Consider the following 22,506-nt stretch of genomic DNA (forward strand, 5'->3'; position numbering starts at 1 on the left):
CAGGGGAGCCCTCACCTGTCTGACATGCCAGGTCAACGTCCTTTTCAAAATCTGTCTATAAAAACACAGAAAGAAGGGGAAAGGGAAAGAGAAAGAGAGAAGAGAGAGAGAGGTGGGGAAGTGAATGCATCTTGGGGACCTGCGGGGCACACGGGGGTCCCTGCCTGCTCCGCGCTGGCGCTGCCGCGCTCACCAGGATCTGCACCTGCCCATTCTTGCAGGAGTCGGGCGAGTTTTCATTCTCCTCGCTCCTGCACACCCCTATCTGACACTTCACCACGTCCTGGACCTGCGGGGACACAGCCGGTGATGGGGGTCCCCTGCAGGCAGTGGGGTGCCCCCGCGCCCCTGGCCCACCTCTCGGCGCAGGAAGCCGTGCACAGTGATGATGACGAAGCCCTGGACGGAGTTGAAGACGGCGAAGAGGACCTGGAAGAGGATGGAGCGCCGGTCGGTCATGGCGAGCACGGCCGACATCCAGGTCAGCGCCAGCAGGGGAAGGACCACGCAGGAGCTCCACAGCGATGCCCTGGGGCAGGGAGAGAGGGCAGGGGGTGAGCCCACCGGTGGGGTGCACTGACACAGCCCCGAGACCCCAACTGCTCCCCAGGGCTGCCCACACGTGCAGCATCCGAGCTCTCCCCTGGGTCCCCTTTTCTTGGCCATTGTCCCCAGTCCGGTGCTCACCCACGTGTGGGTGAGGGTCATGGGAGCTCCTTGTCCCCCCATCAGTCCCAGGGCGCTGGGGGCCGCGGGGTGGCCCTCACCCTCCCGTAGAACAAAGGGAGGTATTTGGCACCGCCTTTTGGGGATGCATCCCCTGCAATAGGGACGTCAGGTGGATGGGGGTCCCCCCAGCACCCAGGGTCTCAGTGCCAGGAAAGGGCTCCCATGCTGCCCGCCCCAACCCCACACTCCAAGCAGGAGGAGAAGAGCCCCCACGCCCCGACCCCGGCGATGAGGTGATGGCAGAAGCCATGCCATGCGGGGGGATGGCTGCAGGGGGCACGCGACCCCGCGCCCGGGGCCGCCCCGAGCACACAGCCTTGTCTCACACCCCATCCCCGACCCCACGGGGGTGCCCAGCACCCACCCCAAGTACCGACCCCCCCTCCTCCCACCCCGGTACAGGCTGTGCTCGGGGTGGGGACGCAGCGGGCGCGTGGCGGGCACTAACATGGCACTGCTGGCGGTGGCGGAGGTCATGGCCGCGCTGGACACCACGCCGCACTTGGTGCATTTCAGCAGCAGGCTGCCGCAGGGGGGGGGCTTCGAGCTACGTGCCCACCACCCCCCCGGCACCCCGCAGCCAGGACCGGGCCACGCGGGGGGGGCAGGCGGGGACAACAAGGCAGGGGGACAGCGGGAGGGACAGATGGATGGACAGACGGATGGATGGACATGGGCAGAAAGCAAATGGAAGGAGAAAAAGAAAGAGAAAGAGGGTTAGTTGGGGCAGCAGAGCTGTTAATGATTTGCAGCGGTGGCCAAGCGGCAGCAAGGAGGGTCCACAGCCCCTCTCCCTGGGGTGACAGCCCCCTCCCCATGCGCTGCCCCCAAAGCCCTCAGCAAAAGGACTGCTCCAGCCTCAATCCCACCTCCCACTGGTGTGAAGAAATTCTGCCCCATGCTCACCCCGTGCCCATGAGCCCCCGCAGCCCCCAGCCCCACAGCAGGGCAGGGGGCTCCGCGCCGGCCCCGCACAGTCCCGCCAGGTGCAGGGCACTTACCCAGCTCGCTGCTTTTTGGACTTATCTGAAATGCCGTCGCGGGACATGAGCTTGTTGAAGACGATGATGCCCACCAGCATGTTCACCTTGTGGGGAGCGGAGCCAGGGTTAGGGCATCACGGCCCCCACGACACACAGGAAGGGTCTGGGGTCCGTGGGGGTCTGTCCTACCAGCACAATGACGGCTGCGGGTCCCACGAAGGCGTAGAGCAGACCGCCCTCCAGTGAGAGCCAGCAGCTGCGGGGACCGGGGGGGTCAGGGGTGTGGGGAGGAGATACCCTCGCCCGCTCCCCATCCCCACCCCCAGCCTGGTGTGCCCCCCTTCCCCACGTACTAGCTTGCCGTCCCATAGCCTTTGGTCCGTGTGAAGCCAACGGAGACGGCGACCACAAGTGCTGGCAAACCTGGAGAAGGGAGGGAGGGCCCAGCTGGGGGGGCAGTGCTGTGCCCCTGGCACCCCCTCCATGACAGCACCAATGGGCCCAAGGGGCCACAGCTAGGGGACCACAAGCCAGGGTGGGGCCACACTGCTCTCCGCCGTGCCTCCATTCCTTACGAGGACTCCAACAACCCCACGGGGAATGGGAAAGTTGCACGGTGCCCATCCTCCATCCCCACCAGCCCTTACCCCATCCCAAGCACAGGAAGCGCTTCCTGACCAGGCGTGTCCGGATGCGGCCGATCACCGCCAGGTAGGACTGCCAGGCCTCCGTCAGCACCCAGCAGAAGGATGAGAGGAAGAAGAAGTGGAGGAAGGCGGCCGTCATGGTGCACACCCCCTGCGGGGACATGGGGAATTTCAGGGGATGCGGCACGGCGGCGGTTAACATCCTGTGCCCGCGGTGAGGGTTGTGCCAAAGCCGTCACACAAAGCGTTTAATCTCGAGATTGAGTTAATCCAAATCCAATCTGGGAGCTGGGGGTGGGACGCAGCGCATGGGGGGTGTGGTGCGGTGCCCACCTTGCTGAGCATCTGGGTCTGCCCCACGAGGATGAGGACGTTGGAGGCCAGGATGGAGACGCAGAAGTTGAGCAGAATGATGGAGCGCTCTGACTTGATGAACCTGGGGACAGAGAGGCATGGGGCTGGGGGGTTGGACTGTCCCCTCCCCATCCCCTTCCCATCCCACGTCTCCAAAGTGCTGCAGGAGCCACCCTGACTCAGGGATGGTGCCCACCCTAACCCCAACCATAACCCTATCCTGACGTCACCTTTCTCTGCATGGCATCACATTGAGCTGATCCTATAGCTCATGCTGTGCCCCCCTTCCCACCCCACTCCCCACCTCTGTCATGCCTTAGGTGCCCCCCAAACCCACCCGACTGGATGCTCACCTCCAGAACGCAGCATAGATCACCAGCAGTGTCAGCAGGGCCATGCAGGACACAGCACAGCCGATCATCAGCGGCACCGATGGGCTGCCCGAGGGGTCCATGGCCTGAAGGGGAAAGGAGGGAGAAGCTCAGCCCAGCCCCACCTTGGCAGCTCCCTGCTGGACCCCTCTGCTCCCACTGGGGACCCCCTGAGCGTGTGGGCAGTGGCAGTGGTGTGGCCAAGGCACCTTCCTGGGGACCTGTGCCCATCTCCATGTCAACGGGGGATGTGGGCAGAATAGCAATAGGGCAGGGACCTTACGCCACGAGGGTTGAGACCCATCCCCTAAACAGAGCCCTGTAGCACCATGCCACCTGAGCGCATCCCTGGGACTCCAGGATCCCAAACAGTGGGAAAGCCCCCCGGGGTCTGACATCCCCCATTGCACACCCCCTCAGTGCCACGGCCGCAACACCTCCCCATCCCCACCCCAGGACTCCCGTTCAGCCGTGCCCTGCAACGTTCCCATCCCCACCTGCTGTCCCCATCCCCACCCGCCGTCCCCTACCAGGTCTCTGGGCAGCTGTGCGAGGATGGCGAAGGTGGCGAGCCGGCGGCACTGGCATTTGGTGTGCGCCGGGAGGGTCTCCAGGGTTTGGCAGCTCTCCGTGTCCCAGTTTCCCAAGCCAGCATCGCTGATTAATGGGACAAGCACAAGAGGGAGAGAGCAATTTGATCAAACCACCGCACAGCCCCTCGCAGCTCTGGATTAACCCTTCCCTCGCCCCCGCAGGGTGAGCGCCTGGGGTGCATGGCACGGCACAAAGCGCTGATCCCCCCGGAGCCTCAGTCTGCAATCATCCCATCCAAGCTGGGGGGCGACAGCCAGACTGAGGGGTCCAGGCCTGGAGGGATGGGTGTAAGCAGTCCTGGGGCTCCCCAGCACCCGATGCAGGAATGCGCCCTCTGCAAACCCAAATTCAGGGGGGCAAATGCTCCCCCTCTGCAACATCTGCAAGAGGCAGTGCTGGGATGGGGAGCCCCTGGGGATGCTGTGCCACTTGCATAGGGCAGAGGGGACTGAGCTCTGGGTCTGCGGCACAGCTGGGAGCATGTGCCCCCATGCTGGGCTGAGACCCACCGCACTCATCACAGCCACAGCCATCACCACGGCACGTCTCCTGCCAGCACCAGTCCCCCAGCACCAGTCCCTCCAGTGGGGCTGTCCTGGCACCAGGGATGCCAAGGTGTAGGGCGCCCAGGGGTGCTGTGTCCAACCCCACGATGCAGCCCCCCCCCACCGTGCCCTACTTTTCCTCTCTCCTGCCACAGCAGCGAGCACTGCGCTAACAAATTGCATCTGGCAGGCTGTAGGCATCTGTCTCCAACGTCATGCTGAAGCAAATCGATACCCGCACCGGCAAAATTATCCCCCAGCCGGAGGGGCTCAGCGTGGGGTGGCACTGGCCCCACTCGCCATGGTGCCACCAGGGCCATGGGAACAGCACCTCCCCCCCGCACCCCATCCCCACGTCCCACTCACGTCCTCGAGTAGTCCCAGGTGACGCACTGCGGGTGGGATGTGCCCTGTGGATGGACAGATGGACAGGTTGGTCCCGGCCCCACGGGGTGCCCACCCCCACATGGGGCACAGAGCGACGGGGCAGGAGTGGGGCCCCATGGGAACACTCACATTGATGATGTGGGAGAGCTCCACCAGCACGAGGGGCTCGGAGGGCCTGGTGGGTGGGCGCACCGTCACCATCAGCACTTTGGAGGTGACGGCCAGTGGGGTCCTGTGGGGAGCAGGCAGCTGTGGTGGGGACACAGGGACATGGGGACGGGGGACATGGAGACAGGGGGACACGGGGACAGCCCCACTCACCTGGGGGGCGGCAGGATGAGTCCCAGCGTGCGGTACAGCACGGCCCCGATGACAAAGTGGGACGACTCATCCAGCTCTGCAGAGGGGACGGAGAGCGGTGCTGCGGTGCAGGGAGATGCAGAGCCATTGGCCAGCACACGCATGTGCACACACTGCATACATGCACCCAGCAGGCACACGCAGCTGCTGGGACACACAGGAGGGAACACACAGCCCTGCGGCACAGGCACACACTGATCTCCAGCACATGAGCACGCAACATGCCACTTGCACACACGTGCACACTTGCAGATGTGCGCTCGGTCAGACACTCACATATTTGCACACTCGTGCTGACACAGACTCCTGGATGTGCATGCTCACCCACGTGCACACATGGACACACTCACAAAGTGTCAGGTGCACACTCACATGTGCTCACACACAGCCAGAGATGCACGTTCTCACACATGCACACTCACATGTACATGCAGAAAGACCCAAGTGTGTGCTCACACCCATGCATGCTCAGACATGCACAAACACCTGTGCGGACATGCATACGCTCATCCACTTGCACACGTGTGCACACTCACTCCCATGCCCACCCCGTACCGGCAGAGGCGAGGCTCAGCACCTCCCTGGGGATGAAGAGTTTGTCCTCAGAGCTGCGTGCCCAGTCCTTCATGCCCCGACGGCCCTTCATGGGGAAGTTGATGTCGCTGGACACGGCAGAGACGGGCTCACGCTGGATGCTGATCACTGCGGGCACAGCAGGTGTCATCCCCAGGACCCCCACCCCAGGACCCCCACCCATCCCCCCATTGCCCGTCGCTCACCCAGGTTGTCGGTGACAATGAGCGAGCTCTGGAACGCCTTCAGTGCATCCCCCACCAGGTGGATGAAGTCCTCCACCACCTTCATCAGGTGCACGGAGCCAGGAGAGACCTGTGGGCAGCAGGCAGCTTGGGGTACATCCCCCCATGGGACACCGCTGGGGCACTGTGGGGACACTGTGGGGCACATCGTGGGGACATCGTGGGGACAAATGGCCACACTGCTCACCTGCTGTGCATCCTCCCACTTGTCCCTGTTCTCTGCATCAACCATGTAGCTCACCACCTGGAAGAAGCGCTGCAGGGACGGGGCTCAGTGGCACTGGGGGTGGACCACCACCACCACCACCCAGCAGTTTCCCACGTGTCCCCATCCTGCTACCTGCACGTCCTCAGAGGACGGGATGTAGGTGGCTCTCTTGAAGGTGTCGGTGACGTTGCGCAGGATCTCAACGGAGAAGAGCAGGTCCCCACTGTAGTAGGTCTTGCGGGCCATCAGCTCCAGCAGGCTGCGCACCACCTGCGACATGCCTTCACCCGCCAGCACTCGCTGCCCCTTGGCCAGGTGCTCCCGCAGCTGGATCAGGATGAGGGCAGGGGACAGCGGTGTCACCTGGTGGCCAGCACGTGCCCTCATCCCTTGCCATGCCCAGAACTAATCAGACTAATTAGGGAAGCAGCGGGAAAAGGGGGCCAGAGGGTCTTTCCATCCCAAGAGTCACTTTGTGAGGACACAGTGAGGGTGGGATCACCTTCTGGCTGCAGGACGGTGACGTCCTTCCCCACCCTGCCTCAGTTTCCCTACATGGTCACCCACAGGGCAATGAAATAACCGCCCTGAGGAGCAGGAAGTGTGCTAAGGGGACACCCACCCTGCATGGGGACAGCAAGGGACAGGGACTGCGGACCCACGGGGACAGGGGACGGAGCGTGCACCTACTGAGAGATGCAAGTATCGATACTCGTGGGAGATGCAGCGGGCGAAGCTGGGCACACCCCAGTACGCAACCCCGTGGGGGTTCAGCAGGCACCGGCGGCTGGCGGACCCTGCAGGGGAAACAAGGGCTGGGGGCTCAATGGCAGCACCCCCAGGGCTGGGGGGATGCTCACCCCACGCCCCTCACCTGTGGCATTGGGAGGACACTTGTTGTAGATGATGTCCCCCGCAGCGGTTTTCTTCCAGGTCATCAGCATGACGTACTCGTCCTTGCACATCTCGTGGTAGGCTGTGGGGCAGGAAGGGGGTCAGACACAGCCCCGGCCCCTGGGTGGGCGCTGGGGGCTGCCCCGTACCTGGGCACTTCTTCTCATTGCAGGTCTTCACCTCCTCGCCCGTGCCCTCGCAGGGGTAGCCCTGCACGCCGGTGCCCTCACACATGCGGAAGCGGCGCTGCCAGCCCGTGTCGCACGTCTTGGAGCAGAGGCTCCAGTGGTTCCAGGGGCCCCACTTGCTGTCGGCTGTGGGGACAGGGACACCGTGGGGGCCCCGGGCTGCTGAGCGCGACAAGCGACACCCAGTGCCATGTGGGGATGGGGACAGGGCAGGGCTGCGCTCCCGCTACTGACTGCAGAATCAGTAACTTAAATCTCTTTCCAACAAGAGAAACATCCCCTCCCTGCAGGCCCACTGCTCGCTGTTGGCAGCCTGAGGGCAGCCACCCCACCCTACACCCACTTCGCTCCACACCTGCAGCTGATGCAGGGAGAGATGAAGGACAGGGGGAGGACAGGGCACAACCTTTAGCCTCGTGTCCCCATTTCTGATCCCCAGGACCCTGTGGGGCAGTGGGATGAGGTCAGATCTCAGTCCCACCATTGCGCTCCGTGCACCAGGACCTGCAGCCATCAGGTACCAATGGGTACTCAGCACGGTGCAAGGAGCAGCAGGGATGAGCAGCACAGAGACATCTCCTCCAGCCAGGACACGTCTGGAGGGAGCAACCAGCGTGAGGTGGGTGGCTGCTGCACCCCAGCACTGTGCTTTTGTCCTGCTCCCCATGCACCCACATCCGCAACGGTGGCCCCGCAAGCGTGCCAGCAGCTTTGCAACATCGACAGCGACACCGCAGCAGCATTAAGGCAGAATCATGCCGCATCCCTCCCGGACCCCCCCGAGCACACGGAGCCTTACTGGGACACATGGGGTTGGAGCACTCGCGGGCATCGGCGTGGGCTCCCCGGCACTCCGCCCAGCCGTGGGCTGAGACGCTGCACTTGCGCGTGCGCTGCTGCGTGCCATTGGCGCAGGTGACGGAGCAGCGGCTCCAGGCGCCCCACTCCAACCACTGCCCTTCCACTGTGGGGACAAAGTGAGAGAAACGGGTCAACGCCTGCACAGTGCCGGCCCCAGCTGCCCACCGCCCGCACCGCGCTCTGCGTGCAACGGGTCCAACCTAACAACGTGCTGCTTCACGTGCCAAAGCTGAGCTGGCAGCACCGAGCTATGCTCTTCACCAGGACCGACTCGACCCCAACAGCACTGCTGCTACAGCACAGCAATGCCCCAGCACTGCTCTGCATCGTGAACTCCGACAGATTCCAGCACTCCAGGTGACAAAAGCCACAGTGTGCAGCGGGGATGCAGCCCTGCATGGCGAGGATGTTGGGTGCACTCAGTGCACCTCGCATTCCTCCTGCATCACTGCACCTCACATGGGGTGTCCCTGCAGCCCACGGCTCCGACACAGCATCTGGGCAAACACACACAGCCAGAGCCCTCCGCTGCCTCCAGCACCTCCCCAGTGCCCCGCGATGTTCCCGTGCCACCCTAAGTGCAGCACACTCTGGGGATGGCTCCTCATGCCCATGGTGGGGGCTCTGGGCCCTGCAGCACGGTTGGCTCTCCATGGGGACCCCTGTGTGGGATGCACCCCAGCGTCCCCACGCTGTCCCATGTCCCCGTGGCTGCAATGCCTGAACCTTGCATCAATGCAGCCCCTGTGCCGGGAGCACAGCCCTCGCTCTCAGCTCTTTTCCTGGCTGTCCCAGGGCTGGGGACACGGAGCAGGGGGAGAGGGGAGTGGTACTGACCCAGGCAGGTCGCGATACTGCAGGGCTTGGCCTGCAGCTCGGGGCCCTCGCAGGCTTTCCCTCCGTGCTGCGGGGCCACGCACCGCCGTGTCCTGGTCCTGGCCCCTCGCCCGCAGGTCACCGAGCACAGGCTCCACGGGGACCAGTCCTCCCAGGCACCGTGAACTGCAACACAGCACAAGGCCGTCACGGCGCACCTGGCCCCCTGGGCTGCAGCCTCCCTGCTTCCCCTCCTTCTGGCACCAAGGGGTCCTGGACATTGCAGACCCCTTGTGCCTGGGGGCACTGCTAGGCATGATCCCACGGCACAGCTGTACCCTCCCCACCTTTGTGCCCTACCATCCCCAAGCAGGCAGCAGTGATGCCACGTGGCTCCCTGCCCAGCTCCAGCTTCCCTGCTGAGTTCCCAGCGGTGTGTGCACGCTGTGCCTGCTCACCCTGGCACCAAAGCACGTGCACAGCCCCTTCCTTACGCAAATCACATTACACGAGCTCAGCTCATCTGGAAGCAGCCAGGGACCACGCAGCTCCCCAGGCATCCTAAAGGATGCTCTGTGAGCCGAGATGTCCCCATCAGCTCCTGCACCCAGGGGAGCACCCACATGTCATGGAGTGCACAGCCTTCCTGCTGCAGACACACTGCTCCCTGCAGCCCCACAGAAGATGCACAGCCCCCTCAGTGCACAGGGCACAGCAGGCATCCATCCTGCTGCTCCTACCCGTGATCCATAGCAGAGCACCATGGCACCATGGCAGCTTGGCCACCTCCTGCCACGCACAGATTGGGATCAGCTACTGGTGGCTTCCTGACCCCAGCCCCACACCACGGGGCGCACACACTGCACTGTTCCCCAGGCACAGCGCTCCCCAGGAATGAAGCCGCAGGGAAGAGAAGATGATGGGGAAACGAGCTGCACAAAGCCGCATCCTCGCTTCCCCCCATTTTCCACAAATGCACAACACTGCTGTCCCCATCCCTTGATGCCCCCCCGCTCCCCAGTGCCCCATACCTGGGCAGGTGGCCGTGTTGTTGCAGGTACGTGTCTCCCGCAGCAACCCGCTGCACAGCGTCCCGTACGGAGAGGAGACACAGGAGCGCGTCCGCACCTGGGAGCCCTGCCCACATGTCAGTGAGCAGACACTCCACTGCGACCACTCCTCTGCCGCGGGGTCCCCTGGGGGGAGACAGGGTGTGAGGGATGGAGACAGCCTAGGGAGAGTCGTGCGGACCCTTTGGGGATGGGGTTGGAGTTGGGGATGGGGTTGGAGACGGGCAGCATCCACAGGCACAGTGAGCACAAGCGCACCAAGGTTGCAAGCAGGGTGAAGGAGCCCCCACTGTGGCACTGCTGCTCCCAAACCTGGAAAAAGGGTCAGGGCACAAGATCTGACACCTCTCAGAGTCCTTGCACAGATCTGACCCTGTGCGGAGTCCCAGCCCTGCATGATCTCTGGGTGCCCTGGGAGATCTGTGGCACATGCAGCACCGCCCGCCCTCCCCGCACAGCCATGCTGCTGACATTTGCAAGCACCCAGCTCTGATGAAGCTTGATGATCCATCTGAAGCTATTGGACAGACCAGAAGAAAAGGCCATCAGTTTAAATTAAAAAGGAATACATGGAAGACGGCTCTGAAGGGGACACAATTTGTCCTGCAGGCAGGTTCTGCTCCACCGTGGTGCCTGCATCATGGGGGGGTATGGGGCCATCCCTCCCATGGGGTCGCATTTGGGGCTGCAGTGGGGCTGGGTGCCCCCCCACTGTGTGTTCCCATGCCCCACACTGCACCCAGCAGCTGCATGGGGTAGGAGCCGGCTGTGGGAGATCTGCATGCTGGGCACACGGAGCAGTGCTGGGGCCCATCCATCTCCCAGCTCGCCTCCAGGCCCATCAATCAGGAGGTGCTGGGGAGGGGGAGCACAGCACTCCAATTACCCAGATGAATTTGCCAAATAAATACATTTGAACGAAACAATTAATAGATTTTGCTTTTTTTTTTTTTTTTTTTTTTTTTTTTTTGGCTTTACAACCCTCGGAGGAAGGCACAGAGGAAAAACGTATAAACGGAACAAATGAAGTCTGTCCGTGGGCTGGAAGCAAAGGAAGTCACCCTGTCTGCGTCACCCAGCGCAGAGTCACCCATCCCTCGCCCTGCAGCGCCCGTACCTGTCTGGGCCATGTACACCCCTGGCTCATCTGCCGACCGTGGCCACTGCGTCTTCACCTTCTGGTTCTCCTCAACAGCATTGCCTGGAAGAGAGAAGGGCTGCAGTGAGAGCAGGCGGGGGACGGGCATGGAGATGGGACATTGTGGGGACAGCAAATATGGGGATGGGGCATGGGGATGTGGAGACATCACGGGGATGGGATGTTGTGTGGACACTGTGAAGTGGGATGAGGATGCCCAGCCCCATGCTGAGCACTGTGTGGCTTCCTGAGGGGCACAGATGGCTGAGCATAGCCACAGCCTCAAAATGCACCACACCTCTGCCAGCCGCTGCATTTTGGTCGTGTGGGCTGAAATCAATCCATGCACCCCGGGGTACCGATGTCCCCAGTGCACCCCTGGGCACCCGAATGGCAGCGAGCGGCGGTGCTCCCCCTTCCCACCGAACAGATTGCTGCAGTGAGGTGGCACAAATTTATGGCTCAGCTCACCAAAAATAACAAGAGATCCATCAAGAGCATTTGGCGTGAAATTAACTGGCACGCAGAGGGCTCAGCAGAGGCACGGGGGCAGCCTTACCCCATCTCCCCATCCAGATCCTCCTGCGACCCCTCCGTGTCCCCCACATCCAGCACCCCGATGAGATCCCAGCGGTGGGAGTGATGCGGTGCCATCGGGATGGAGGTGGTGCCGATGTCCCCAGGCAGAGCAGGGTGCAGGTGGCACACACAGCCCGAAGCCCCATGGCACCCCATTGCCGTGCCAGCTGGGATGGTGTGACCACCTCAGCACGGCGACGTCCCCACGGGATGGATGGGAGGTGACACGGGGATGTGGAGCACCCAGCCGAGCTCCTCGTGCAACGCACACAGGTGATACATGGCTGCAGGCAGGGAGCACCTCCTGTGCTGACACTTAGCAGTGCCAGAACATAGACTCAAATTTACCGACTCGCCTTCAGCTTGGCGTGACCCTGCCTGGCTCTGCCCTGTGCTGGGACGCAGCCCCTCTCTGTGTGCACCGCTCCGCAGCACATGGGGACACGGGACCACCAGGTGCTGCTCAGCCATAGGGCCACCCGGCCCTGAGAACAGCACGGCACAATTATAAACATCCCCGCCAGAGCCCGGGGAAGCCATAAATCCAGAGGATATATGAGGGCGCTCTGCCCAGCTGTGTTCCACAGAGACACCAAATTCAATTTTCTTTGGAGAGCACTAAATCCCCAGTCCTCATTGCAGAGCTCTGCCCACAGCCATGCCCAGACCCTGCTGCACTCGTAGCACCAGACCTGGGGTTCCGCATAACACCACTGCTGCAAGGAGGGGGTCCTTCAGTTTGCCCCCCCCAGTGGTGGTCATGGCCCTGAAAGCTGGGAGCCCACAGCCTCCTCCCAGCATCACTGCCATGGTGGTGGCTGCTGCGGGGCAGTGGTTTCGGTGGAATGGGCACTGCGGCCCCGTGAGCTGCACAGCTGGAGGGCTGAAACCACGAAGGCAGAATTATGGACAGCACAGCTGTGACACATGCAGTCACTTCATGATGTCCCGACCCTCCATCCGCCTGGTGGGGAAGTTCTGCCTGCGTGGACTGTGCGCCCACACGAAGCTGCACTCTGGGGGCTGCATCCCTTTGGGTACGTGGTGCACAGGGACGACGCTGGGGATGGGAACTCCATGGCACCGCCACAGCTGGGAACGGGGCTGCATCCCTTTGGCTCCCGCAGTGTAAAATGGACAGCGCTGGGGATGGGGACTCCGTGGCACCACCGTGGCTGGGAACGGGGAGGCCCCGGGAGCTGCTGGGCCAATGCCAGACCCGAGCGGCTGCGGCTCTCGGCGGAGGAGAGCCGGTGAGATCAGTGCTGGGCACCCGCCAAGCTCTGCTCACAGGCGCCATTCAGCCCCAGCCCTGCTGCCGCCCTGAAAGGAGCCCATTCTCCCCCCGGGGGGCTCGGGGGAGGCCAGGTGGGAGCACCCCTCGCTGCCATGAAGGATGCTCTGTGCTCCGGGCGCAGTGACGCACGTGAGCGCCCGGTGTGCGTGGGGATGCAGTGCAACGGGGATGCAGTGCAATAGGATGGCACCTGGACCCGGCGCTGAGCTCTTAATCCTCCCATGCAGAGTTGCATTTAAAGTGGGGAGGGAAGGGGGGGAGAAGAAAAAAAATCAGATCAAGGAGCTCCCCTCGGGATGAGGCGATTTATAGCCACGCAGCTGAAACGGACCGGGGATTTATTTGGGGGATCTGCCCGTAATGACATTTAGCTCCTGAAATAAATGCTAAAGCCCAATGAAATTATATATATACACACAGCCCATCGCCACCACCTAATCTGCTGGGAGCAGCGGTGCCCTGGATAAAGAGCGCGAGCAGCTAAGCTCCTCATTGCATCGCCTGGGGCTGGCACAGGGGAACAGCTGGCCAGATGTGCTCCCAAAGCACCAGGGACGGCACCACGTGCAAAGGGAGCGTTGGGATGGGAGGCCCCCCACCAGCCCAGCCCCGCTGCTCAGGGCAGGGGGGGCTCGACTGCTTTGCTTGCAATTTTTTGCCGCAATTCCGTCCCGAGCAAATGGCTTCGCTGTGCCTGGTTAACAGCCCGGCCGTGCCATCCTGCCTGGAATAACAAGAGCACGGGTTGCAGCAGTCAAGGGTAATTTGCCGTGGGAAAGGGTCATTTTACCTGCAAATTGTTTTCCACGTCTGCACCAATGCAGAGTGACAGCGCTCCTGCTCCGGGCTCGCGGTCAGGCGAGCAGCAGCGCGGCCGTGCAGGAGGAGAGCGAGGCCCTGGGGCTGCACAGGCTGTGCTCAAAGAGCCGTGGCAAAGCGCAGGGGCTGGGCTGGTCAGAGCGAGCTGCAGCTCTGGGAGCTCAGAGCGTTGCTCAGAGAGACGCACCCAGAGCTGGGAGTGGGCACGGGAGGGATTTACCCCTTGTGTGGGTTCTCAGCTCACGCTGGGCACCCTCCTGTCTCAGGAACGTACGCAGCAGGATTTATCCTCTGCACTGGTTTCTGCTCAGTGCAGAGCCCATTTTGTATCCCCCCCATCTTGAGAAATTGCATGAGCAAGATCCATTCTTTGCATATTTCCTTGCCCCACAACCGGATGTGGATTTGCACCTCCATTCCCGAGGAGCATGCATGGTCAGGATCCATCCATTGCACATTCTCCCTGCTCAGAGCACAGCACCCAATTAGGGACAGGAGTGTGCATGAACAAGATCCACCCTTTGCACTGTCCCCGCTCTGTCTCCAGCCCCCAGCCCCATCCCGCCACCCCCCAGCACGCTCCACTCACCGTGGGGGACCTCGGGCAGCTCAAACTCATTGCCACTGGCAGAATGCAGCTCGGGTTGGGGGCAGCACTGGGGGGTGGCAGCGGGCGGCGGGGCAGGCGTGCGGGTGGAGGGGTGCCGTGTGCCGTTGTGCCGCGGTGCCGGGGGGCTCTCCGCTTGGCAGCTGCAACCCGCGTGGGTGAGGCCGCAGCGCCGGGCGCCGGGGGCTTGCAGGCACTCCTCCAGCCAGCGGCACAGCACGCTGCATGTGAACTGGCTGGAGTTGTTGTTGTTGATGAGCAGCACCTCCACGAAGCGGAACTCCAGCGCTTGCGGGGCCAGCAGGCGCGGGGCAGCCTCGGGTTCCGCCGCCAGGCACAGCTGCACAAAGTTCTTGTCGAAGTGCAGGAAGGTGAAGGGCCCCGCGGCCTCGCACAGCTCCAGTTCGGCTTCCTCCCCCTCCTCCTCCTCCTCCTTCTCCTCCTCGGGGTGTGCGGAGGGCGGGGGGCTGGGGGGCTCCGTGCGCGGCTCGCAGGTGTAGTTGGCCAAGTAGTGGTCGAGCGGCAGCACCATGGGCGAGAAGTGGGTGCACACCTGCTCCTCACGGTTGAAGCGGAGGTACAGAGAGTACTTGGTGGGGTCGGGGTTCTCCAGGGTCCAGGAGCAGCCGGAGGAGATGGTGGGAAAGAGGTCCTTGAGAGAGAAGGAGCCGTAGAGGACGCCGGAGGCCAGAGCGGAGCAGGCGCTGGGAGCCGGGTCAAAGCCCCGCGTGAGCCACAGGACAGACGATATCACAGCCAGTAAGAGGGGACCAGCAGCGGTCATCCTATGGCATTTGCCCTGTGGGAGAGATGGACGGATGGATAAGCGGACAAGACAAATGAGCAGGCAGATGGATGCTTACAGGGAGCTGCACCAGGGGTGCAGAGCTGGTGCAGGGGGGGTCAGGCACATCGGGTGTTCCCAGCCCCCAGGGGACAGCCCTCACCCAGTGCTGCCCCAACCCACTGTGCTGCGGTGACCTCCATGATGGCAGCACGTGGCACTGAACCGGGAGCTGCGAGCCGAAGCCACCAATGCTGCAGCTCCTGCTCTCTGAATGGCAGGAACTGTGCAGTGAACAGGTGCTGGGGGTCACCGTGGGAAATGCCACCCCCTGCAACACAGCCCCCAGGCTCTGTACAGCACCCAGGACCCTCTCCCTGCTGCCATCCCATTTCCATGCACATCACTGAGATTGACAGCCTCTGCAGGGATCCTTCCTGCAGCCCTGACCAGCACAGCCCAGCAGGCACAGCACTCTGGACTCAGCCCCCCCGCACCCCACAGCTCACTGGGACACCCCGCTGTCATGGCATCCACACCTCCCACACCGAGACCCCAGCACGGGGTGAGCAATCATCCCAACACCTGTTTCTTGGGTACCACACCAAGTATGCAGAGCATAGCTGTCGATAGCTGTTTAATAACTCAATTAACAAAATAATGCACGCGGTGGCCTTTTTAAGCAGGACCAGAGTGCAGCTTTACAGTAGCCAAGGGCACCGAACACGCATCAGCACTGCTCTGTGGGGCCAGGGGACAACTGGAGAGGGCTGGGAGGTGCCCCTTCACCCTCAGGCTCTTTCATGTTCCAAATCCTGCCCTTACTGCTGGCAGCCGGGCTTCCCCTGCGCAGGGCAGGAGCCTGAGCTGCGGCTGAGGCTGCGCCGAAGCGGTGCAGGGCACATTAGGGAGCTAAAAATAATCCAGCTCACATGCAACAGGCACAGGGGCTCAGTGCCGGCAGCACGTGCACGGGGAGGAAGGCTCTGCAGGCAGCGGTTGGGCAGGATGGAGGGGGGACCCCCAGGTGTAAAATGGGAGGGAATGAATGGAAGCACTGCTTTGCTCCAGCCCCATTCAACGGGAGACCCCACAAGCAGCGAGCTGCGCCGTGCCCCTGCCAGAGCTCTGCAGGCATCACAGACACCGTCAGGAACATGGGGTCCCCCGGAGGATCCGACCATGTGCAGCTTTAGGGATGGCAAGGAGGAGGAGGAGGAGGAAGGGGAGGAGGAGGTCAGATGGGGACATGCTCCACTCTGCGGCGAGCTGAGCGCGGGGCTCCCGCAGCCTGGCAGGGACACAAGATGGTGCTTGCTTCCCTCACCCGGCAGCAGCGAGCAGGAAACGCTTCGGCCCCACTGCCGGCTCAGCCGGTACGGCTCCCTGCATCCAACCACGCTGCCCTGCAGGATCATCCCACAGCCCATCCCCGCAGCAGAGCCAGGATGCTCCCAGCACCAGCGCACAGCCGCTGCCGAAGGCCTTGTTAAGCACCAGCCCCGCTCCCCGCAGCGAGTGCTGCTGCCGCTGCAGTGAAAATATTTCATTGGGCCGCACGCTGAGCCTGAGAAGATATTGAACAGCTGGGGCACCGAGTGACCCACGGGGACACAGTGCTGCAGAGCGGCTCGGGGACATCGAGGTTGCCACCAGCCCTACCTGGCACCGCCGTGGGGACATCGCACCGTGCAGCATCGCCGTCCCAGTGCTCCAAAACTGCCCCATCCCTCGTGCAGGGGAGAGCCCTGCACACACCTTGCCATGCTGGGAGCTGTGAGCTGCAGGGATCCCCGCTGCCCCCAGAGATCTGCTGCATCTCAGCGCCTCACAATTCTGTGTGAGCTGCTGCTGGCACCGCTGGCACCGCTGGCACCGCTGGCACACTGCAGCCTGCTCCAGCCCCTCTCATCTCCCTTTGTTCCCCGCCCGGGCTGAGGGGAGGGCTGGGTTTTTAATTAAAGCTTTTAAAGAGCCATTACAGAGCCGGGAAACGACTGCATGGAAATGACAGCGCTGTGACACAGAGGGAGGAGTGGCGGCTCCGTTGGGGAGTGGGCAGCACTCCATCATCACTGGGATCCCACATCCCTCCATCACCACTGGGATCCCATATCTCCCCATTGCTGCCAGCATCCCTCAATGCTCCAGGTTCCAGCAGCAGGAGGAGGCACTGCCCTGCACCACAACACCCCAGCTGTGCTCACAGGCTGTTTTCCTGAAGATCTTTGCATTAATGGTGACTTCATGGGGGACTCCACACAGCTCCATCTGCCCAGCCCCGGTGCTGGGAGCAGAGGTTTCTCTGTGCCACACAATGGCAGAAACAAAGACACCGCCCCAAAAGCGATAAGCGGGCGTCACTAAACCCTGCCGGCATTAATAATCTGAGAAACGATTAATAGCAAAGTAAAGGAGATTTGGGTTTTAAGTGACACGCTTTTTAGCTGGGCAGTGTTCTGTTAATAGGCTGAATGAGACGCACGATCTGTGGGACTTTGGGAGGTGAGGGAGCAGGGCAGGGCACGGTGCGGGGCAGTGCTGCAGCACCAGGCAGTGGGGCACCGGGCTGGAAAGCAACGGCAGGAGGAGTGGGACGGTGGGTGGTTTGGCACAGCTCGGCACGGCTCGGTGCAGGACGCGCAGCCACGCGGCTGCCGGGCACGGAGCATCTCCATCCCATCACAGCACATCACAGCTGCCCAGCGGTGACCGCCCGCGAGCAAAGCTCTCTAACGAGCTCTTCCCCACGAGGTGAGCCGCCCGCTTCCCACTCCTGGGATCTTCGCTTCTGCTTCAAAGGCAGCGGGAGCCGCAGAGCCGCCCCCGCGCTCACTTCCCGCTGCCGCCCGCACCCAGCGCCGGCGCGGCCTCTCCACCCCTCCTTAAGGCTCTGAGCTCTGCCAGATGAAAGTGCGGGGCACCGAAAGCGCAGCCTTCCCCCCTCGGCCCCCCGGAACGCGGCACCCCGCAAAGCACGCACGTGCACACGTGTGCGCCCAGGCGTGTGCGCGCCGGTGCTGCCGCGAACACCGACACGTGTGCGCTCAGCGCGGGGTTGGCTTCGCAGCACATCCCCCCCTGCCCCCGCTGCCGCCCCTCTCCCCGCTCTCTCACTCCCCCTTTCGCCCCCCCCCCGCAGCGCCGTGCCTCCCGGCTCGCTGCCACCGCCGTTCCTGAAGCACGCAGGCTGGCAGCGGCGCGGAGCCGTAATTAATGGGGCCGCTTTGCCAATCAGTGGCCGCGCCGCGCTACCACTGGCAAGCACAGGCCTTTTTATTTATTTTACTTAACTGCTGTTGGTAAAACTCCACTCCAGAAGCAAGGCCGGGAGACGGCGCGGTGGGATCTCCACTGGGATTAAGGATTACGCTCTGCTAGGAATGGTGTGCACACACCCCATCAGCAGTGAGGTCCCCCCAAGTCCGGCACTGGGCTGCTCCCTCTGCCATCCGAGTGCCACTGGGATGCTGCTCCCACTGCACAGACCCGTCCTGCCCCTCCTCCCCCTCCCCCCCCCCGACACCGTGCCAAGGGGCAGGGGCTTCCAGGAGGTCACCAAAGTGGGGTTCCAGACCTTCAGGCAGCAGCAGTAAGTGGATGCATGTGGGGTGGGGGGTTCAGTAGCCCCTGGTCTTGTCTGGAGCTGGATGCGTCGGGAGCCTCCGAGGTGCTGCTCTCTGGGGAGGAGTAGGGCTTGGATCCACCCTGCTCTCGGCAGACATTGAGAATGAATAGATGGGCTGAGAGCAGAGGGACGCGGTGGCCCCTGCAAGCACAGAGGAAAGACGGAGCCTTGATGTTTGGCAACCGAGTCGGGTGGCTCTGGGCCAGCTTCGTCCCCATTAGAGGATGGCAGCGTGGTAGGAAGTGAATTTGCAGGGCCCTGGCCCAAATTCCCTTGGAGAAGCATCGAGGCGTCAAAGTAGGCAGGTCCCAAAAGGTCCGTGCGTCCGTCCGAGAGCAGGGCTGCTGCATCCCCTCCTGTGGGGCATGGAAAGTACAGGGAGCCTGTGGGGACGGGGCTGTCCTGCCCCATATCTGTCACTCAGCAGCGATGGGCACAGCCTGGTGAAGGAAAACCCGTCTATTCCCATGGTTCCATATAGAGATAGCCTGGATGCAGGCAGTGATGGCAGCACCCACAGGTCTGTGTCCATTTTCTCTCCAGCTCAGACAGGTTTGTAGCATCCCAGCTCCTGGCGAACTCCTCAGATCAAAAGCAGTGTGTGGGAAGAAAAGGCCTCGAGGAGGAACTGCTGCCAGGCTCCAGCACAGAGGGGCTGACGCTGCCTCGCAGCCGCCTCCAGTGTCCGCGGTGCCAAACCCCACTGGGGAATGGGGCTCTGAGCAACGCGATGAGGGCGGCCAGGGGGCAGCCAAGCGAGAGCCACAGTGACGGTGACGACAGCTGTGGCCGCCCCGCTCCTCCCCACCGCCTCTGTGCTGGGACCACATGAGCACCAACACTGGCTTCCCATAGCCTGGCTCCAAACCGAGCCGCCGTGGGGCAGGGCTCAGCCCCCACTGCTCCCAGTGCCTTCCAAAAGCACCGCTCAGCGCCAGTCCCACACCACATGCCCCATCTATCAGCATCACCCACCCCAAAACCACAGCCAGACGCTCAGCACAGCACAGCTTGGCCACCCCAGGGCCACCTCCTTGGGGCCAAATCCCCACGTCAGCGGTGCCAGGCACCATCCAGCACAGGCAGCTCTGCCATGACCTAGAAAAGCGAAGGGCTGCTCACACACAGCGAGCCACAGTGCACACTGCCAGAATGGGGCTGCACAGATCCTCCTGGTGCTTCAACAAGTGACACAGGGACACATGTGGCGTCGCTCCATCTGCACATCCCTGAGCACATAGGTCCCAAGGGAAGGGAAGGGAAGGGAAGGGAAGGGAAGGGAAGGGAAGGGAAGGGAAGGGAAGGAAGGGAAGGGAAGGGAAGGGCAGCTCTCCCTGTTCTCCCCCAGATCCTCCTGCCACCTGCACACGTGCCCATGCCAGCACACTCTCGGTGCCCACGTGTGTGTCCTCACTGCGTGCCCACGCTCCCCAGGCACCACTCACCCCATAGCACTACACTGGGGGCTCTGTTTACCCCTGACCAAACAAAGCCCCACGCAGGAAGGGCCGCACGCTGTCCCTGGTGCGGTGCCAGCGCCGTGCCCACGCTGCCCATTCACCGCGGTGCCGGCGTGGGGACAGGCACACGCCGCACGCCCACGGGTGCCAGGCTGGCAGCACGCGTGTGCCCACACCGGGGCCGGCGAGGACACCGCTCAGGCAACCGAACCCCCGCGGATGCGATGCCACGGTGCCGCGCAGCGCCCACCCACGCGTGGGCACCCTCCGTGTCGTAGGGGCAGCGCTGTGGACCCGCACCCCGGGCATGCCCGGTGCGAACCGAGCGCCGCAGCCCCGCAGCTTCCAGCAGCGCCGGGGCCGCCCTCGGAGGCACCGCATCCCGGCGCCGGTGCGGGAAAGTTCCCCGGGGCCGGAGCTCCCGCAGCGCGGCGGAACGGGGGCTGTGCCAAGCGGCAGAACGGGAACCGCAGCCCGCAGAGCTGCCGCCCCCGCCGAGCGCACCGCACCCCGGGGCTGGGCACAGCGGGGCGAAACGGAGAAAAGGGCGTCGGTGCACCGGGAGGGGGGGGCCGGCGCACCGGGACGGGGCTTCGATGCACCGGGAGGGGGGTTTCGGTGCACCGGGGGGGGGATGCTCGGTGCCGCCCTTACCTGCGCTCCGTCAGCAGCGCGTGGAGCCCCGGCGCGGCGCGGCGTGCAGCGGGATGGCCATCCCCGAGCGGCGGCGGCGGCTGCCGGTGCCCGGGAGCGCCCGGGGGAGCGCGGCGGAGGAAGCGGCGGCGCGCAGGGCCGGCAGCGGGCACGCGGAGCGCCGGGCCCCGGCGGTGGTGGCGGAGGAACGCGGCGGCGCGCGCGGCTCGGGCACTTGCTGCATGCGGGGCGGTGTGACAGCAGCGGGCATGGCGGAGTGCGCGGCCCCGCCGCCGCCTTAAGGAGACCGCGGGCGGTGGGAGGAGGGGAGGGGAGGGGAGGGGGGGAGGAGGGGGTGTCCCCCCCTATCGGTGCTGGAAGGGAGGGGGCGGCCGCTGGGATGGTGCAAGGGGGGGGAGGGGGGGAAGTGCGCTGGCTGCGCGTGCACGCGGAGCGGGGGGTGGGGGGTGGGGTAGTGCACGTGTGCAAATGGCTGTTGTGCAAACCAGGAGCGTGCAATGTGCGTGTGCAGATGTGCGGTGTGCACATGTGGGGATTGCTTTGTGCGGGCACGGGTTGCAATGCGCACACGCGTGGATTGGGTTTGTGAACGCACCGGCGTGGGTTGTGTGCATGAGTGTGCACTGCTGGGTGCTCAGCACGCTGCTGCGTGGGTGCTGCGTGTGCACAGCACGGCCCTGTGCAGGGTGCGTGTGCAGCAGATGCGTTGCACGTGTGTGCAGAGCACGATCTGCAGGGAGTGTGTTGCAGGGAGCACCTCGCTGGGTGAGAAGTGTGCGTGGCACACACAGTGCTTGCACAAATGTAGAACAAGTGTGTGTGGCACGAGGATGTCCTGCAGGAGGATGGCGGGGAGCTCCAACCCCTCCAACAAAAGAGCTGCAGCGCATGCAGGAGCTGCAGGAATTGCAGTAGGTGCAGGAGGTCTGTGTTCCCCCCTGCTCTGTGCCCCGTGTGGGTGAACCTCAACACCCTGGTGGCCCCTGGGGGATTGAGAGCAGCACTGTGCCCACCAAGCACTGACCCAGCACCGTTCCATCACCCACCACTGCTGGCAGCATCCAGCCCAGCACAGTGCAGCTGCCCACGCTGTGCCCATCATCTCCCTCCATCCCTCCCTCGTCCCTTCCCTGCAGCCTGCTGGTGCCTGACCCCATGTCCCCAGACAGGCGCTCGTCCCCTCTGGGTTGAGGCTGAAGGAAAGCGCAGCAGCTCACGGGCTGCTCGTTACACCAGGGAGAGCAGCAGCGGTGGCTCAGACATCACTGGAGGATATTCTGTGCCCGTGTCTGTAAATACAGATCAGTGCAGATTGGAGCAGAAGGGCGATCCCGAGCCCACAGCTCTCCGGGTCACACTCTCTGCTTCCCGCTGGCTCTTTGCTCCCGCAGCTGACTGGGGCTGCACGCTTGATATGCTTCCAAATTTCCATGTCAGCAGCTCCAGGCGCCCTGTGAGCGCTGTGGGTCTCCGGGTGCCGTTGCCGTGGCCCAGCCCAGCTCCCAGCACCCATCCTAAAGAGCTCCATGTGCAGCAGGGGGGCCCAAGCCGCAGGAGCTGGAGGCACCCACTGTTACCAGGACAACTGGGTGCTTTCTCTGTAGCTGCTTTTTGCTGCTGCATCCCTGCAAACCTCCCCCTGTCACAGCACCACCAGCTGTGCCCAGAGCCACCAGCAAAGCACAGGGGTGACCAAACCCCCCCGACCTCCATGC

The 22,506-nt window shown here is 63.5% G+C and overlaps 1 protein-coding gene across 2 annotated transcripts in view; it reads right to left on the minus strand.

The window, feature by feature from the left end:
- ADGRB2 (adhesion G protein-coupled receptor B2) overlaps positions 1 to 22,506 on the minus strand; it is a 76,361-nt gene that overhangs the window by 4,625 nt on the left and 49,230 nt on the right. The window contains exons 1-27 of one of the 2 annotated variants that reach the window (XM_085208759.1): positions 20,792 to 20,997; positions 14,248 to 15,064; positions 10,943 to 11,026; positions 9,787 to 9,951; positions 8,777 to 8,941; positions 7,878 to 8,042; positions 7,040 to 7,204; positions 6,871 to 6,972; positions 6,687 to 6,793; positions 6,129 to 6,323; positions 5,976 to 6,044; positions 5,750 to 5,858; positions 5,526 to 5,672; positions 4,932 to 5,007; positions 4,740 to 4,842; positions 4,590 to 4,633; positions 3,615 to 3,741; positions 3,067 to 3,170; positions 2,693 to 2,795; positions 2,360 to 2,510; positions 2,066 to 2,135; positions 1,902 to 1,968; positions 1,731 to 1,816; positions 1,178 to 1,276; positions 358 to 529; positions 194 to 289; positions 16 to 55 (exon numbers count right to left, since the gene is read on the minus strand). In XM_085208759.1, coding sequence (XP_085064885.1) covers positions 16 to 55; positions 194 to 289; positions 358 to 529; positions 1,178 to 1,276; positions 1,731 to 1,816; positions 1,902 to 1,968; positions 2,066 to 2,135; positions 2,360 to 2,510; positions 2,693 to 2,795; positions 3,067 to 3,170; positions 3,615 to 3,741; positions 4,590 to 4,633; positions 4,740 to 4,842; positions 4,932 to 5,007; positions 5,526 to 5,672; positions 5,750 to 5,858; positions 5,976 to 6,044; positions 6,129 to 6,323; positions 6,687 to 6,793; positions 6,871 to 6,972; positions 7,040 to 7,204; positions 7,878 to 8,042; positions 8,777 to 8,941; positions 9,787 to 9,951; positions 10,943 to 11,026; positions 14,248 to 15,049 — 3,613 coding nt within the window. In that variant the 5' untranslated portion in view covers positions 15,050 to 15,064; positions 20,792 to 20,997. Of the gene's footprint in view, positions 1 to 15; positions 56 to 193; positions 290 to 357; positions 530 to 1,177; positions 1,277 to 1,730; positions 1,817 to 1,901; positions 1,969 to 2,065; positions 2,136 to 2,359; positions 2,511 to 2,692; positions 2,796 to 3,066; positions 3,171 to 3,614; positions 3,742 to 4,589; positions 4,634 to 4,739; positions 4,843 to 4,931; positions 5,008 to 5,525; positions 5,673 to 5,749; positions 5,859 to 5,975; positions 6,045 to 6,128; positions 6,324 to 6,686; positions 6,794 to 6,870; positions 6,973 to 7,039; positions 7,205 to 7,877; positions 8,043 to 8,776; positions 8,942 to 9,786; positions 9,952 to 10,942; positions 11,027 to 14,247; positions 15,065 to 20,791; positions 20,998 to 22,506 lie in introns of those variants that run through there. The other variant, XM_085208758.1, reaches the window with a different exon arrangement.

The sequence above is a fragment of the Meleagris gallopavo genome, chromosome 25, assembly GCF_905368555.1.
Source record: "Meleagris gallopavo chromosome 25, MGAL_WU_HG_1.1, whole genome shotgun sequence".
Classification (NCBI taxonomy): Eukaryota; Metazoa; Chordata; class Aves; order Galliformes; family Phasianidae; genus Meleagris; species Meleagris gallopavo.